Source organism: Felis catus, chromosome B2, assembly GCF_018350175.1.
Source record: "Felis catus isolate Fca126 chromosome B2, F.catus_Fca126_mat1.0, whole genome shotgun sequence".
NCBI classification, from domain to species: domain Eukaryota; kingdom Metazoa; phylum Chordata; class Mammalia; order Carnivora; family Felidae; genus Felis; species Felis catus.
Genome location: NC_058372.1, coordinates 30,377,829 through 30,393,702, shown reverse-complemented (window position 1 = coordinate 30,393,702; position 15,874 = coordinate 30,377,829). Strand labels below are relative to the sequence as shown.

General features: G+C 45.7%; 2 protein-coding genes and 2 non-coding genes across 7 annotated transcripts; all 4 read left to right on the top strand.

Annotated features, from left to right (window-relative positions):
• Positions 1-69: 69 nt before the first annotated feature.
• On the top strand, positions 70-3,083 carry ATP6V1G2 (ATPase H+ transporting V1 subunit G2). Of its 3 annotated transcripts, none has more exons than XM_045057252.1 (3): positions 70-88; positions 1,287-1,387; positions 1,921-3,083. In XM_045057252.1, exons 2-3 carry the CDS (start codon positions 1,328-1,330, stop codon positions 2,092-2,094), a joined length of 234 nt encoding a protein of 77 aa, XP_044913187.1. In that variant the 5' UTR covers positions 70-88; positions 1,287-1,327; the 3' UTR covers positions 2,095-3,083. The 3 variants fall into 3 exon arrangements, with proteins under 3 accessions (XP_044913187.1, XP_019685906.1, XP_003985962.1); XM_019830347.3 differs by lacking the exon at positions 70-88 and adding an exon at positions 390-828; XM_003985913.6 differs by lacking the exon at positions 70-88 and adding an exon at positions 835-997.
• Positions 3,084-4,505: 1,422 nt separating this feature from the next.
• DDX39B (DExD-box helicase 39B) lies at positions 4,506-15,866 on the top strand. Of its 2 annotated transcripts, none has more exons than XM_003985910.5 (11): positions 4,506-4,640; positions 5,891-6,241; positions 7,222-7,349; positions 7,644-7,736; positions 10,124-10,307; positions 11,599-11,717; positions 13,787-13,918; positions 14,679-14,788; positions 14,887-15,031; positions 15,176-15,323; positions 15,645-15,866. In XM_003985910.5, exons 2-11 carry the CDS (start codon positions 6,031-6,033, stop codon positions 15,659-15,661), a joined length of 1,287 nt encoding a protein of 428 aa, XP_003985959.1. In that variant the 5' UTR covers positions 4,506-4,640; positions 5,891-6,030; the 3' UTR covers positions 15,662-15,866. The 2 variants fall into 2 exon arrangements, with proteins under 2 accessions (XP_003985959.1, XP_019685905.1); XM_019830346.2 differs by lacking the exon at positions 4,506-4,640 and adding an exon at positions 4,809-4,936.
• On the top strand, positions 5,389-5,466 carry LOC111560684. Its single transcript, XR_002742677.1, has one exon. It is a non-coding gene; the product is annotated as a small nucleolar RNA SNORD83 (small nucleolar RNA).
• Positions 10,360-10,436, top strand: LOC111560685. The gene has a single exon (XR_002742678.1). It is a non-coding gene; the product is annotated as a small nucleolar RNA SNORD83 (small nucleolar RNA).
• Positions 15,867-15,874: the final 8 nt, after the last annotated feature.

Genomic DNA, 15,874 nt, shown 5'->3' with positions numbered 1-15,874 from the left:
GTTCAGAGATAGATAAGAGAGAAAAAACAGGGGAGATGAAGAGGATTAAAAATCATGGTTAAAATGGAAAACCAAAACTAAAACCACGGTGAGGCCAAGAACTGGGACAAATCAAAAAAGACATGTGTGAAAGACATTGAAAAAAAAAAAGTGGGGCGCCTGGGTGGCTTGGTCGCTTGAGCGTCCGACTTCGGCTCAGGTCATGATCCCACAGCTCGTGAGTTTGAGCCCCACGTCGGGCTCTGTGCCAACAGCTCAGAGCCTGGAGCCTGCTTCGGATTCTGGGTCTCTGGCTCTCTCTACCCCTCCTCCACTCATGCTCTGTCTCTGTCTCAAAAATAAATAAACATTAAAACAAAATTAAAAAGAGTAGGACAAAGCAAACGAAAATTTGGACTTGGGAAAGATACAGAAAAAGAGATAGAAAGGGGAGGTAGAAAAAAAAAGGAAGAGAAGTAGGAAGAATTCAGAAACCCAGCATACTCTTTTCCCAATTAACGACACATGTTGACTTCCTTTCCCTCTCATCCCATTTTCAAGCCCTCTAAGCCTCCTTTTCATTCCTCTTTGCCCCTGTCCCGGTTGCTAGACAGTGACCCGGAAAACCCTGCACCTGCGGTGATGATAGCGAGCAGCTCTGGGCCTGGTCTCTGCTGCTCCCAGGTGGTCCTTCTGGGTACTGCCCGTGGGAGAGGTGGGAGAAGAGACCAGCCATCAGTTGGAGGATCAGTTTGGGGGAGACACCTGGTGCAGCAGGCTTAGCGGAAAAGGGGAGCACTAAGACCCAGGGACAGTGGAGAATTGCAGCGAGAAGCTGGTGGAAGAGGAGTAGGTGGTGTGTATGTGTGTTGGGGGTTGGGGGAGCCTTCTGGTACCTTGGTAGCATCCGAAACAGCATCAGCCATAACGACAGAAATGGCCAGTCAGTCTCAGGGTATCCAGCAGCTCCTGCAAGCTGAGAAGCGGGCGGCTGAGAAGGTGGCAGATGCCAGAAAGAGTGAGTTCCCTTTTCTCTCCCTTAGGAGTCTGGAAAGAAAATTGGGGTGCGGGGGGACAGCAAACATTTGAGTCCCTGGGAAAATCCAAGGCCGGGGTGGGGTAGGGGAGAAAGCTGGGGCTGGGCTGGCTGATTAGGAGGCTGATTAGGAGGGTGATTAGCAGGGTGGGTGTTAGAATCTAGCACCTGGTCGGCTGAGAGATGGCAGCAAAACTTTCTGGAAAGGAATGACCCCTACTATCACATTTTGTGAGGGGGTCTACTCCCACCCCCTATCTTCTGCTTCCAGGGAAGGCCCGGCGTCTGAAGCAGGCAAAGGAGGAGGCCCAGATGGAGGTGGAGCATTACCGTCGAGAGCGAGAGCAGGAATTCCAGAGCAAGCAGCAGGCGGTGCGTTGTGGGAGAGTTGAAATGGGATCCTGGGGTGCAAGTTGGTGGGTGCATCTGATGAGGTGTGTATGGGGTGACCCTAGAAGAAAACAAGATGGTAAAGGGCTGAAGGGGACCCTTGGCAGGGACCACGTTATTGTTCAAGGTATGTGAGATGTATGAGAATCTGAGAGTTTTGAAAGACTTGGATGGCTTGTGGGGCGGGGGGGGGGGGGGGGGGGGGAGGGGACTTGCCACCGTCTGTGTGGAGTACGATGTCATTTGGGGTGGAAGGCAAAGTTTTATGGTCACGTGTGGTGAGGTAGTGGGGGTTTTCCAGTTGTTTTAGGATGAAGTTGCATGTCAAATTTCAAAGGAAAGGGAATTGTGTTGCTTTCTTTGGTGTCTGGATATTTCCATGGGATGGGGGTGGTTTTGGCAAGGGCTTTTCTTCCTAGCCTTGCTCCAGGACTTTTTCCTCCACATACCTGTACCCTTCTTTCTGTGTTTCTGCTTTTGCCTTTCTGTCTTCTGCCCCTTTCCCGATCCCCCAGGCCATGGGCTCCCAGGGGAACCTCTCAGCTGAGGTGGAGCAGGCTACGAGACGCCAGGTACAGGGCATGCAGAGCTCCCAGCAGAGAAACCGTGAACGCGTCCTGGCCCAACTTCTTGGCATGGTCTGTGACGTCAGGCCCCAGGTCCACCCCAACTACCGGATTGCTGCCTAGAATTCACCATAGGACCTGACTGTTCCCTTCCAGTTCCCTTCCTCAAAGAAACCCCCCAAACAAAATTACCACCTGCCATCTTCACTGCTTCTTTCCTATTTTCTCTCCTTTCCATTCCCTAGAAATTCTAGGGGCAAGATCCAATAACTCTGTGAAAAGTACCCTGCTCAGATCTGAGTCTCCTTACTGTTCTTTAACCTTCGCTGGGACCTTGTAAACTCCCAAGTCACTCTCACCGAAACCCTCTGTGAAATTTGTAGCATGGATAAGTAGGGATGTGGAAAAAACACTGACTTCAGAGCCTGGAAGCCTTGGGTTCCTTTCCCAACCCTGCCACTTTCTGGCTGTGCACCTAGGACAGCTACTTAATCTGTAGTCCAGTGTCCTCCTTTGCAAGACTGGCATGATGCTGATGGTGATAATAACAATAATACCTACCTTACGGGACTGCTGCAATGATTAGGAATCACTCTGTAAAGAGCCTAGCATGGTTTTTGGCATGTAGTTGCTGTGATTCCATAAATGTCCACCCTATGATATTATTACCACCCGTTGCCCACCGTCAAAACCAAAACACAACTGTTTCCTCACATTTGTCAATGGCTGTCTAAATCACTCACTCATTCTGTGAACCTAGTAATTTTTCTGAAGAATTGGTTCTTCCCACCTCTCTTTTCCCAGAGACTTTATGGTCCCTGAAAAGGAAATGAAGACCTCGTTTAGCCTCTCTACTGTGGTTCCAGGAAGATGTTGCATTTTGTAGTCTCTCTTTTTGTCTCTAAATTGGTCTTTCTTTTTATTGGATTTTTCCCTTTCCTTTTCCGATTTCCCCAAAGACCCATCAGATGCTCACTGCTTCCTGAGATGTAAAGTGATGCTGTGTTCCTTTGTATGCATGGCCTCCCTTTCTACATCCTTAACATCCTTTCCTTTGTAACAATAAGAAAGTGTCAATAATAATAATAAAAATAAAACCTTTGGGCAAATCAGTTGGTGTGTGGAAGCAGCTTCCTTTTTGCTTCATCATTTCTCACTTTCATTCACTCTCTTGTTCCTTATTTACATATTCCCCAAATACCCCAAAGCGCTGTCCTTTGAAGCTTGTTGGAAAAAATAAAAGCAACTAGTATGTTATTGTTTCTCTTAAATGAGGTACATATGTGGTTCCTCGTTGGGAATCCGAGAACCACAATGGCAACTATAGAGAAAAGCTGGGGTGTATTAACAAGCACTCTTTGCTCCTTATTTTGCATTATTTTTCTTCATGGCACTTATTACTACTTGACATTTGTTTATATGTTGTCTTCCCTGGAATGTGAACTCTGATGACAGGGCTGTTCACCGAGTCCCCGGATCCTAGGTTAGCGGTTGGCACAGGGTAGGCAGCTGATAAATACTGTTGAATCAATTGATACTTAAAGTCGGAAACATCATCCTTGAATCACTGTTCCTTCTCTTGGCCGCAGAACAATGCCTACTTCACCAAAGACTTGAACCAATGAGGTAATCCATAGGGTAATTGTTAACCGGACTCTTCAAGCAGGGAGGCAGGATACAATAGAGACTAAACGACGTTTAAACAGCTAGCTTTATTTTGGATCTGTTGCTTTGTTTGTTGTAGAATGGCAATAATGGTACCTATTCGTTACTGTTAAGTGGCTAACTGGTAACAGGTAAAGAGCCGAATGTTTGCTGTCATTTTTGTTGACATCACATCTGACTTTGGTAGCATATCAAAGACTGGGTTATCAAATGCTTCATTAAGGAAAAAATTCAAGCTCAACAATGGGGCTGCTGGAGGCGGGGCTAAAGGCATTCTGGTCGAATTAACAATATTTATATAATGTTGCCTAACCCTCAAGCCCCACCACTTCTTTAAAACCTGAGGCAGAATCCACTCGGTGGATTTAGAACACCTTCCAGACTCGAATTTCCTGTCCCATAGCCTCAGGGCCCTTGGGGCATCAACTACATTGGCCAACATTTTGGGCAAGGGGGAAAGGGTAGGACCCCCTACGCGCGGCTCAGACTCATTCCTCCCCTCAACTGAGGTCCCACGTTCTCTAGCTCCAACGCTGACGCACCCGGGTCACCTTGACTACCAGGCCAAGGACCCCGTGGGAACTCTCAGTCCCCGCCACCCTTTTTCCACCGAGCGGTGAGCCTACGGAGGGGTGCCCGGAGAGAAGACCTGCCCGACAACAACCTAAAGGAAGAGGTGAAGTATATGGAGTAGAATAGGGCACGAGAAAATATATAACAGTAGGAGAGGATGCCAGTTTCCTTTATGTCCTTTGTTACTTGCAGTAGCGGAGGAGTTAGAAGTGGCTTTAAAAATTTTTTTCACACAGGCATTTTCTAAAGGCAACCCCGGAGCGCGCAGAACTATGGGATCGTGAAAGGGTCGCCTTCCGGTCCCTTGCGCCTGCGCGCTGGCAGCCGAGAAGGCGGGAGGCCCTGGTAAGAGGGAAGCCGAGAACCGGAAGTGAAGGCAGATTCCCTCCTTCGTCGCTGTTGCCGCCGCCATATGCGCTCGCCTTGCTCAGGTAAGCTTTGGCCTTCTTTATCATCCGCTTCCATCTGCGTTTCTCTGCGGCCATTCTGCCTCGTGGACTCCTGATACCCCTTCCACAGACTATGGTCTGGTCCCTGGGGCCTAGATGGGTCGTTATTTGCATTGCTTGCATCCCTTTTGAGAGCTCTTAAGAGTTCGGGGGGGGGCAGGGAAGGTAGGGGGCCCAATCCAAGATGGTGGCCCTAGCGCCATTGTGTTCCTTTTGCTCCCTGCTCCTTCGTTGGGCTCCTCGTTTATCGGATGCCCCAGTGATGGTGAGAGGCGGCGGTAGGTGCTCTTTGTTTCTGGGCATTTGTGGAGGGTGGGGCTCTTTTCACCTTCCTTCTCATCTCTGGGTCCTCTTAATGGCCCAAGGTGGGAATAGGAGGAGGAGCCGCCTTACGGGCCTGGTTGGACTTTTCTTACCTCGATTTACCAGCCTTTACTTGGAACATTTTCCAAATGTTTATGCGTGATGTCATTGTGTGTTTATAGGAAAGGAGTCTCACCTGAAGAGTAACGAAGGGTGATGAGATCCCTTACTAGAGTTTGTAGTAGAGCTGGAGTGAGAGTTTATCTCGAGTACCTTTTTTCCTATTAATTGTAGCAGAGGGAAGATAGTATTCATCTCTGACCTAGTCATTTCTCTTTACTCTTCTATCCCCCCCCCCCCACATTAATTACACAGGGATTTCTTAAGCACCAGAAGGAGGTTACTGAGGAGTGGGACGCGGATGGCAGCCAAATGATGTTTATATTTTGGGAAGTGAGCACTTTGCGCAATGATGACCTTAATCTATCACCCTTGACTGATGGCTGCCTTGTTAGGGGTCAACACTTTGAGATGTAGGGAAAGCAAAAAGTCTTCCTTTGACGGTTTTTCAGGACTTGTCTTTATCTTGTCTCCATTCTCCACTCTCTTGATTCATTTTGCTTTTCATTATCTATTTTCTTCACTGTTGTTACTTAACAGATCAGGAGTTCATATGCTGGTTCTCCCCATCCTGCTTTCTGGTTTATGCTACTCTGATTCTAATCTCTTTGGGAACTTGTGTCTTAACCGCCTCACCTGGGACCACTATATTATGTTTGCTTTTATGTTTTGTGTTCTTGTTATTTTTCTTTCCAGATAAAGGTGTCAGTACAGGGAAAGTGGGAAAAGTGTGGGGATGGAAAAGAGGTGGTGAAGGCTCTGCTCACGACTAATAAGTCTTTTGTTTTTCTTGTTTGTTTTTTTCCTAGCTCTTCTATCAGAAACTAGGTTTTTTGTTTGTTTGTGTTTTTAAACTGTTGCTCAAGCCCCCACTCTGCTCCCTTGTTTTCACTTACTCTGCGTGAACCCTTCCGGAGACTCCTCCCCTTCTCCCCCTGCCGGCCCAGGAATGGCAGAGAACGATGTGGACAATGAGCTCTTGGACTATGAAGAAGATGAGGTGGAGACAGCAGCAGGGGGAGACGGGGCTGAGGCCCCTGCCAAGAAGGATGTCAAGGGCTCCTATGTCTCCATTCACAGCTCTGGCTTTCGTGACTTCCTACTGAAGCCAGAGTTGCTCCGGGCCATTGTTGACTGTGGCTTTGAGCATCCGTCAGAAGGTAAATTTTCTATTGGGCCTATAGTATTCATTAGGTTCTTTAAGGGAACAAGAAACAGGTGTGTAAAACAGTTCCTCAGATAATACATATTTATTTAGGGTATATCAGGAAATAAAGTATCAAGAACTATTTTAGCAGTAGGAAAGATTTGTATAGATTGGTTTTTCATTCATGGTAACATGAAAAAGCTAGTGACCTAGCTAGTGACCTGTTAGTTGTTGTGACTGGCTTTTCTCTTTGCCTACTTTTTTCTTTTAAGTTTATTTATTTTGAGAGAATGAGCGGGGGAGGGACAAAGAGCGAGGGGGAGAGAATTTCTCCAAGTTGTCAGTGCAGAGCCCAATGTGGGGCTTGATCCCATGAGATCTCATGAACCGTGAGATCACAACCTGAGCCAAAACCAAGTCGGATGCTTAACGACTGAGCCACACAGGTGTCCGTTTGTCTACTTGTTTTTAATTTTGTTACCTAGGCTTCTAATTTTGAATTTCCAGAGAGGAGCTGGTTGGACCTTTAGTCTCTATTGGGCCAGGCCAACTATGGTCTCTGGAAACCTTTGTGGCTGATCTAAAATGAGTTGCTTTTGGGTCAGCTACCACACCCTTCATTTGTGTCCAGGGTTACATGGCCTAAAGATGGTAAGCTAAGTAGGAGAAACGGCCTGGGGCAGGCACTCAGATGTCATGGATTGTTACAGATTAAGGGAAATAGGGACAGAGCCAGGAGCACCAAAGGTGAAGTCTTGGTGGGTGGAAGAGGCCAGGCACTGGAGTTGGAGGAGGCCAAAGCCAGGAGGAACTAGGAAGGTCTGCTTTTGGGATGAATTTGATGGAGGGAGCAGAGAGGTAGAAAGGGCCTGGAAGTTGATGAGAACCATTTAAGAATTGAGTGGTGAGAAATGGGTTTGGAATGGTGAAAAAGGTTGTGGAGTTACTGAAGACTGAAGTGTAATTTATCTCTCCCCCCATCCCTCCTTCTAGTCCAGCATGAGTGCATCCCTCAGGCCATTTTGGGAATGGATGTTCTATGCCAGGCCAAGTCAGGCATGGGAAAGACAGCAGTGTTTGTGCTGGCCACACTGCAACAGCTGGAGCCGGTTACTGGACAGGTATGTTTGGGGAAAGTGCTGTGGAAGACATTTTGGTTAGGAATTTTTGAGAAGGGTGTTTTGCCTCAGCCACAAGCTGCAATCAGAGCCACGGGTGTTTGTTGCAAAGATGACCTCGGTTACCTTTTTCTGATGGCCATGTGGGATATTGCATAGAAATTATGTGGTTAATGACTTAGATCTCAGAATTGAGGTCATTTATAATCTGTTAAATGTATTTTTGTGACCATCACTTCCCCGAGGAGATAGTAAAGGGATATACTGTTTGTCTCTGTCTGCTCTCCCCACCCCAAGGTGTCTGTGCTGGTGATGTGTCATACTCGGGAGTTGGCTTTTCAGATCAGCAAGGAGTATGAGCGCTTTTCTAAATACATGCCCAATGTCAAGGTAAGCCAGGGTAAAGACACCTGGGAGGATGAGGGTGGGGGGAGTTGTAGGCATTGAAGACTTGTAGGTCAGCCGTCTTCATGTCCATAGATGTTAAATTATCTTTATATGAATGTCATTTGCACGTTCTAGGTGGTAAGTTTCTGCAAACTTTGGTATGCAAGGGATTTACAGTTACGGTTCATTGAGTGCACATTATAATTTCTGAGATGTTTGCTTTCCTCTAATTTTGGAGAATCTTTAGTTTGCTTTAGTTTTTAACAGATTGGATATAGCTGTGCAGCAGGAGACTGCATGGTTAGGCTATGAAGGGTGCTCACCATGAGATCTCGCTTTTGTTTATTATTTCTTTACACTGACTTTGAATGATTTCACTGTGCTTTGGTTGAGTTTGAGAATTTTGGGGTGTGTGGCAAGAGAAGCTGGAAGCTCCAAAACATCTCTAGTGTGGTGTGTGAATTTAGAGGATTCCTGAAAGTGGCAGAAAATTGAAAGATGTTTGGTGGCCACAACAGAGTAGGCTTGGGTTGTTTTCTGTATATAACCTTGGTTTTTATAGTGTGGTTTCCAAACCCAAAGTTTCAGCATCATTTGGAAGCTTGATGGCAATACAGATTATATGGGTACCACCCCAGACCTACTGAGTATGAATATGTATTCAAATAAGATCTCCAGGTAATTGGAGTTTGAGAAGCAATGATGTGTATAACTTTCTACCCCTCTGGCTAGGATGTGGTAAAGAATAGTACTTCTGTTTGGGTTGTTGTGATTTTCTCCTGTTACTCATCGTTTTATGTTTTAAAGTAACTAGGAATGTTGAGTCCTAGTGCTAAACTAAAATTAATTTCTTAAAAACCAAAGTAATAATGATCAGTATCTCGTGGCAACATGTTTTGAGTAAACTAAAAGGTTTCATAACAAAAAGATTTGTATTTTCCCGTCTCTAATTGCACTTTACGGAAGGTAATCACTAGTTAACCTTTATTTTTTTTAATTTTTTTATTTTTTTGCTTTTTTCCCTAATGGTTCTGTGACACCAGGTATAGGCACTGTTCTCTCAGTTTATCAAACTTCAGGTGTTTATGATTTCTTTTCATGAGAGATGTTTGTTCGTGTTGTTTTGTTATTTGAAAATTTTAATCCTTTAAAAGTAATCTAAATGTTATATATGTGTGTGAAGTAATCTCTCTCTTCTTAAATTGTCAGCGTCATTGACATTCACTTTCTGTCCTTTAACTGGAGTGGTCTTGCTGCTGGTTGATTCTAAAAAGTTGAAAACCAGAAAAACGGTTTCCATTGTTATGGCTGGAAACATGCATTGTTGGGCTTATTAGTGAGCTAGAATTGTACTTCCTCCTCTATAGGTCCAGCTCATCAGCTCAAAAGAGAACCTTTTTTTTTTTTAAGTTTATTTCAGTAATCTCTAACCCAACGTGGGGCTGAAACTCATGACTCCAAAATTGAGTTGCATGTTCTTCTGACTCAGCCAACCAGGGGCCCCAAAAGAGAATATTCTTGGTGTTAAGATCAACTGCAAATTGTCATGACATAATTCTTACTTTTGTTTAAAATTGTGCTAAAGTGATTCGTTCAAAAGGTTGGGTTAGTTCTATACAATATCCTGTCTCTGGATTTGTCTGGTTACTCCCTTACGTGGTTCTTTAACTTGTTTTTTCCCCTTAGTGTTTCCTTTAACTGAAATACGAATTTGAAAGCTCAACTGACTGAAGTTAAACATTTTTGGCAAGAATTCTTCATAGTTGATATTTTGTGTACCTCCTGTTTTGTTGCAAACTTGGTTGTTCCGTAATGAGTGATTTTAGTTTCATTGTGACAGTCTGATCCTGTACTTGATCTTCTCTCCTTGAAACTAGAAAGCAGTTTCTGGTGTCATGTGATCCTATAGTAAAGACTAGATCCTCAGCAGATCTTTTCTTAATGTTTATAACATGGAGTAATGTGGTCAGCTTGAAACCGTAATTTCATAGGGTTTGTGAAGGGGCATTTAAAAATCTGAGTTCGGTTAGGAAAAATTGATGTTCATGAGCTTTTTGTGGTGCTTTGCACTCTGGTGATTTCTTGCTGTCCTTTCTTACAATAAAGTGTGGCCATAGCATCATGGGAAGGAAGATTGTTAGATTAAGTCAGAAGAAAGTGCTAGTCCTGACTTCCTTGATTAGCCACATAACTCTGGGCAAGTTACTTATGTTTCTTAGCTTTAGCGTTTGGGGAATGTAATAAGAATTTTAGGTCATGTGGTCTTTGATGTTCGTTTTACCTTTGAAATACTCAAAGTTCACTTAGATTAAACTGAAAGGATGGGAAGTGCGGGGAGATTGGACTGTTTCCTCCCTTGTGAGACACTGTTTTTTTCTGGGTTAATACAGGTCGCGGTGTTTTTTGGTGGTCTGTCTATCAAGAAGGATGAAGAGGTGCTGAAGAAGAACTGCCCGCATATCGTCGTGGGGACCCCTGGCCGCATCCTAGCCCTGGCTCGAAATAAGAGCCTCAATCTCAAACACATTAAACACTTTATCTTGGATGAGTGTGATAAGATGCTTGAACAGCTCGGTGAGTGGCAGTGCTGGCAAGGGGGCTGGTGATCAGGGAGTTGCCCTTTAGAGCCAAATGATGTTTTTTTGATTCAGGAGCACTTTAGTGCTGGGACGACTCTTCATCTATCACCCATGACTGATGGCTCTGGCTCCCCTGTCGATTTTTGTGAGGCCTTTTAAGGAACTTGGGTGAGCAAGGAGAAGTGTGTTTTGTCCTGTGATAGAGGTTTTGTTTCTTTGAGAGGAGTGACTTTGCTGATCTTAGACATTGCTCACACCACTATTCTCTCCTTTACAGATTCTTATACTGGGTGTCAGGGGTGGGGTAATAAACTGAAGGAAGAAGCCATTTACTCTCTGGCATTCTCTGCACAGCATCTATCAGTTTATAGCTGAGTACATCTTTAGACCTAAGTTCTAGGATTAACGTGGAGAGTTTATGGGGTTTTTCTGTATTTCGGTGTGTCCCGTGCGGTTAAGAAAGGAAAATTGTGAGAACTCACATTTAATAAATGAGAGCGTTGGGATGGACGTGGCCCCAGGGACAAGTCATTCCAAATGATTGACTCCTAAAAAAAATTTTTTTTTAATGTTTAATTTTGAGAGAGAGACAGAGCAGGAGTTGTGGAGGGGCAAAGAGAGACAGTAGCTGAAGCAGGCTCCAGGCTCTGAGCTGTCAGCACAGAGCCCGATGCGGGGCTCAAACCCGCAAACTGAGATCATGACCTGAGCCACCCAGGTGCCCCTGATCTTTGACTATTTTAACGTGAGCTCTAAGATGGGCTCCAGGTAGAGATGTCTTGTTTGCCTGGCTGGATAGGAAAGCATGATCCAGAGGAGCCACGAAATGGACTCTGACAACTGGAATGTAATTTGGTGCACAATATTTGTAGACAGCAGGGGTGTGGGGAGAAAGTATGGACAAGGGCCTTGTAAAGAATTTCTCAAGGGTCTTATGCTTGTAAGTTTATGCTTATGCTTATACTCAAGAGCCTCTGCAGTGGGCCTTATCTCCATATCATAATTGTGAGCTTTGGGGTTTTTTCGTCTCATTTCTTGTCTGGTTAAAACAGCTGGAATCCGATCCCAAGTCTTTATTTCAGATTCCACTGTGTGCTGTTTCTATTGTGTTATTACAATGGATGTGATTTTATGGTGGTCGGAATAAATGGAGACCTGAGACACATCTTACTGTGAAATGACTGTTCCTTACCCATTTCCAGCAGCCATCACCTCATTGGGCTGTCTCTGGTCTTTGTCTATGATGTATGCTACTTGTCTTACAGTCTTCTTCCTTTTTCTCGTAGACATGCGTCGGGATGTCCAGGAAATTTTTCGCATGACCCCCCATGAGAAGCAGGTCATGATGTTCAGTGCTACCTTGAGCAAAGAGATCCGTCCAGTCTGCCGCAAGTTCATGCAAGACGTAAATACCCTTCTACCTTCTCTCCCTCCACTCCCCGCCCACTGCCTCCTCCCCTTCCGCGCCCTCTTCCTCCAGACTCCCTTGTCCTTCAAGTGCCAAGAAGGGGGCACGTGCCCATCTGGGAGTGATGACTCCTTGAAGAGACACATAGAGGCAGAGACAGCTAGTGTTAGGGTCTGCGCGGGCGCCAGGGAAACTCCGGAAGACTTGGTCGGGTTAACTTGAGAGCGGGTAGTGTTCGACCTTTTTTTTTCATCACAGCATTTTTGAACCTCTTCTTCCTTTTTGGGGGAGGGCAGAATTTTCTGCCCTACCACCCACCCATCGTCTCCTATACACCCCTTTACAGCCACGCACCCTCAAGGTGGCATCGAGCACACAGTTGGAGCCTTCTGCTCCTCAAAACTCATAACCTCCCGGTGGCAGGAGAGCAAGAGAGGGACAGACAGATGGCAGGGCATGTCCAAAAGAAGAGCAAACAGCACAAATGAATCCGCTCCCTCCCCGCCTCCAGGGGTGGGGGCCTCTGGCACCTCAGTCCCCGATCCCTTACTCCTTACCATCCATACCTCCTCGCACCCATCCGGAAGCTCGGTTGATGTGAGCCGGCAGCGGAGAAGCACCGTGGAGCGGCGGGGGAAATGCAGACGGCACCAGCGGTGGATGGCGGCAGCGGAGGCCGCGGGGAAACCTGACCAGGAAGCCGAGGACCAAACCAGCCTCTTTTTCCGTTCCCGGTTTTTTTCCTGAATCCAAGGCGTGCCGTGCTCCCCGTTTCCCCCCATATGTGTTGGGGGGAGGGGTGTCCTGAAAGGGGGGGTAGATTTTTTTTTTTCTTTTTTAAGACATTTTTTTTTTTAATACTCAAAGGAGAGGGATGTGGGAAAGGTAAAGTGAGGAGCTCCACTTGGAAGTAACCAGGTGGGTGTTAGGGTTTGGGGCTAGACGGGGCCTGTCGTATAAGTAGTGCAGTGTGTTCTTTTCCCATCCTGTACTGCTCCGCCCCATGGGATGTTTGCTATTTTTAGCTATACGTGGGGCTAGAATTAGATTTGAAGGAGGTCATGGAACTTCTTTTTGGAAAGCCTGCCTTTGCTATCCTGCTAGCTTTCTGGGATTGGGCTTTTGGTTTTCTCCCGTGGCACACATCCTTTCCTAAAATCTTGGACCCTGGGTGTTCATGTTAATTATGTCCCCAGGTTAGTAAAGAGTGCTAGGAAAGTTGGGCTCTAGAGTGGAGTCTTGTGTCAATTTGTGTTTTTATTTTTTTATGCTACCTTCCTCCCCTTCAAGGGTTTTGTGCGTGTGTGTGTGTGTGTGTGTGTATTTTTTTTTTAAGATGAGTGTATATCTACTGCTCTGAATTTGTTTCTTAGCACCATCCGTTGGTACCTTCCACGTAACACTATAGTTGGTTTGGCTCTTAGTTCAGAGACCAATGTTCTGTTCCCTTTGTTCCCTTGTGGTCTGAGGGCAAGTTGTTACTCGCCTTGAGTAACGTTTGCTTCTCTTTTTATGGCATTTTGACTGTCCATTGTAGTATTCTGATCTTAACAAATATCCACCCTCCTAATGTGGATATGATTCTCTTAGTTGGGAGGATACTCGGAGCAATTTCTGTTCTCTCCCTTGTATTATAACCAGCTTTGGTGGAGTTATTCTGACCTTGAGTCACTGTGTCCCACCAATTCCCGGGTGTTTGGATCATATTGGCCCTTTGGGGATCATCTCCTATTGTTTTCTTTCCTGTACCACCTCCCTTTGAGGTAATGGCATCTTGCCATTGGGTGGTCTCACTGCTCCTTTACCTCCCTGCAAATTTCCCTTCCCATGACAGTTTGTAGCTGGGCAGTCTTAAGACTTGATAGGAAGGAAATTAGATCTAATGTGGAAGAGACCACATTAAAATGGGGGTATTTTTGGGGATGTGGTGGGGTTTTCAATCTTCTCTCTTCTCCCCATCCCCCCCATGGGGTGTATTGGAGATCAAGTTCCTCCACCCCCCCAGGTTTAACCCCCCACTCTGCCCTCCTCCCGTTCCCCACCCCTTCCTCCCCCCTCCCCCCCAGCCAATGGAGATCTTCGTGGATGATGAGACGAAGCTGACGCTGCATGGGTTGCAGCAGTACTACGTGAAACTGAAGGACAACGAGAAGAACCGGAAGCTCTTTGACCTTCTCGATGTCCTTGAGTTCAATCAGGTCAGTTGTTTAAGGTCCAGTAGAGGGATGAGCACGTCTCCAACTGTAGCAGAAACCTGGTTAAGTACCCTTTAATTGAGGATATGACCCATGCGATGTGAGAGAGAATGGTGGAGAAATTGTCTTTAAATGAAATTCTCTTAAGTGAGAATTCAGATGTCTTCTGGGGCTGAGCATGAACAAGGTGTGAGCAGCTGCTTTCCTGTTCCATGGCTGTCACAGCCGGGTATTTAGTAAATAAAAATCTCAATGAAGAAAATCCTTGAGGGGGTTTAATCTTGTAAAAGTTCCAAAATATCTTAGGTTTGTTGGGTTCTTAAATTTGTTTCTTGTGTTATTTACCGAGAAGAAGCATTTCATCACTTTACCTGTTGTGTAGTTTATCTGCACCAAAAACTTTCTAAAATTAAGGTAGAATTCTTATGTTGGATGTTCTTGATGAGCAGGAAATATTGGTCCTGGTCTTTCCAGACTTTAATTTTAATTTTTACCACTTTCTCATGAGGTTGCCTCATTCTTGTCTCTCAACACACCTGGTAGTTTTGGTTATTTTCTGTACTTTCTCTGCAGCATGTCTGCTTAGGAGACGTCAAGAGCTGAGTGACAAAGGCTAAGTTGTATTTAGATCAGAAGAGGAATATATGGGAGGGACTAGGAGGAATTCCTTTAGAAAAGCATAGTTACTGAAAACATTCCTTGCACGTACGTAATCTCTCTAACATTCCACATGGGCCCACATCCCCCTACTCTCCACACACAGGTGGTGATCTTTGTGAAGTCTGTGCAGCGTTGCATTGCCCTGGCCCAGCTTCTAGTGGAGCAGAACTTCCCAGCCATTGCCATCCACCGAGGGATGCCCCAGGAGGAGAGGTGAGTCAGAGATGGAAAGATGTTTTGTGTCTTTGGGAAGGAAAAGAGACCATTGAGAGAAAGGACTCAACGTTTTTCTAATTTCCTTTCTCACAAAGGCTTTCTCGGTATCAGCAGTTTAAAGATTTTCAACGACGAATTCTTGTGGCCACCAACCTATTTGGCCGAGGCATGGACATTGAACGGGTGAACATTGCTTTCAACTATGACATGCCTGAGGATTCTGACACCTACCTGCATCGGGTAAGCTGCACGCCCACACGGACATCCCAGTGTCCCCTCCCACCTCCCGATTTCCTATGTCTTTATACCGTATGTTCTCATCCCTCCTTTTGGGTGTCTTCCTACTTTTGGGTCTTCCCAGTGCCACCCTCTGTCTCCTTCCAGGTGGCCCGAGCAGGCCGGTTTGGCACCAAGGGCTTGGCCATCACGTTTGTGTCAGATGAAAACGATGCCAAGATCCTCAATGATGTGCAGGATCGCTTTGAAGTCAATATTAGTGAGCTGCCTGATGAGATAGACATTTCCTCCTACAGTGAGTATTGATCTCATGAGACTGGCTCTTCAGTCTCCTTGTTCTTAGTGTGTTTGTCTTAAATCCCATTTACGTAAATAAGGTCTCTGGTGCATAACAGGCACTCGACAAGTTCATGTCCCCTGATCTTGATGCCCTTGTTGGGATGTGTAGTTGTCCTCTGTGTGGGGTCTTTTTCTCATGACAGATTATTTCTGTCCCCACTTCCAGTGTGTCCTCTGCACCCACAAACTACACAGACATCTGCATGTAATGGGGGGTGTTTCTGCCAGCCTCGCCATTTCCATGTCTTATTCTAATTGTGCCATGTTTTCTCTTCAGTTGAACAGACGCGGTAGAGGACTCACCCATAGTTTTGGAATGTGACCGTCTGTCCCTCTTCAGGAGATGACAGCAGGCATATGGGGGTGAAGGAGACACTACTGCCACCTTCCCTGGCAACCCCCACCCCCCACCCCATGACTTCCCCCTTTTGCATCACCACCACTCCTAAACTCCTATTTCCTGAATTGTCTGAATTTTTTTTAACAAAACTAAAAAACACATGTGTC

Excerpts from the sequence above, each read along its gene's own strand:
- ATP6V1G2 (XM_003985913.6), top strand. The coding sequence starts at position 916 with ATGGCCAGTCAGTCTCAGGGTATCCAGCAGCTCCTGCAAGCTGAGAAG. Across the intron at positions 998-1,286 it reads GGTGGCAGATGCCAGAAAGA|GGAAGGCCCGGCGTCTGAAG; the intron begins GTGAGTTCCCTT and ends TTCTGCTTCCAG. Across the intron at positions 1,388-1,920 it reads TCCAGAGCAAGCAGCAGGCG|GCCATGGGCTCCCAGGGGAA; the intron begins GTGCGTTGTGGG and ends CCGATCCCCCAG.
- DDX39B (XM_003985910.5), top strand. The coding sequence starts at position 6,031 with ATGGCAGAGAACGATGTGGACAATGAGCTCTTGGACTATGAAGAAGAT. Across the intron at positions 7,350-7,643 it reads TGGAGCCGGTTACTGGACAG|GTGTCTGTGCTGGTGATGTG; the intron begins GTATGTTTGGGG and ends CCCCACCCCAAG. Across the intron at positions 13,919-14,678 it reads ATGTCCTTGAGTTCAATCAG|GTGGTGATCTTTGTGAAGTC; the intron begins GTCAGTTGTTTA and ends CTCCACACACAG.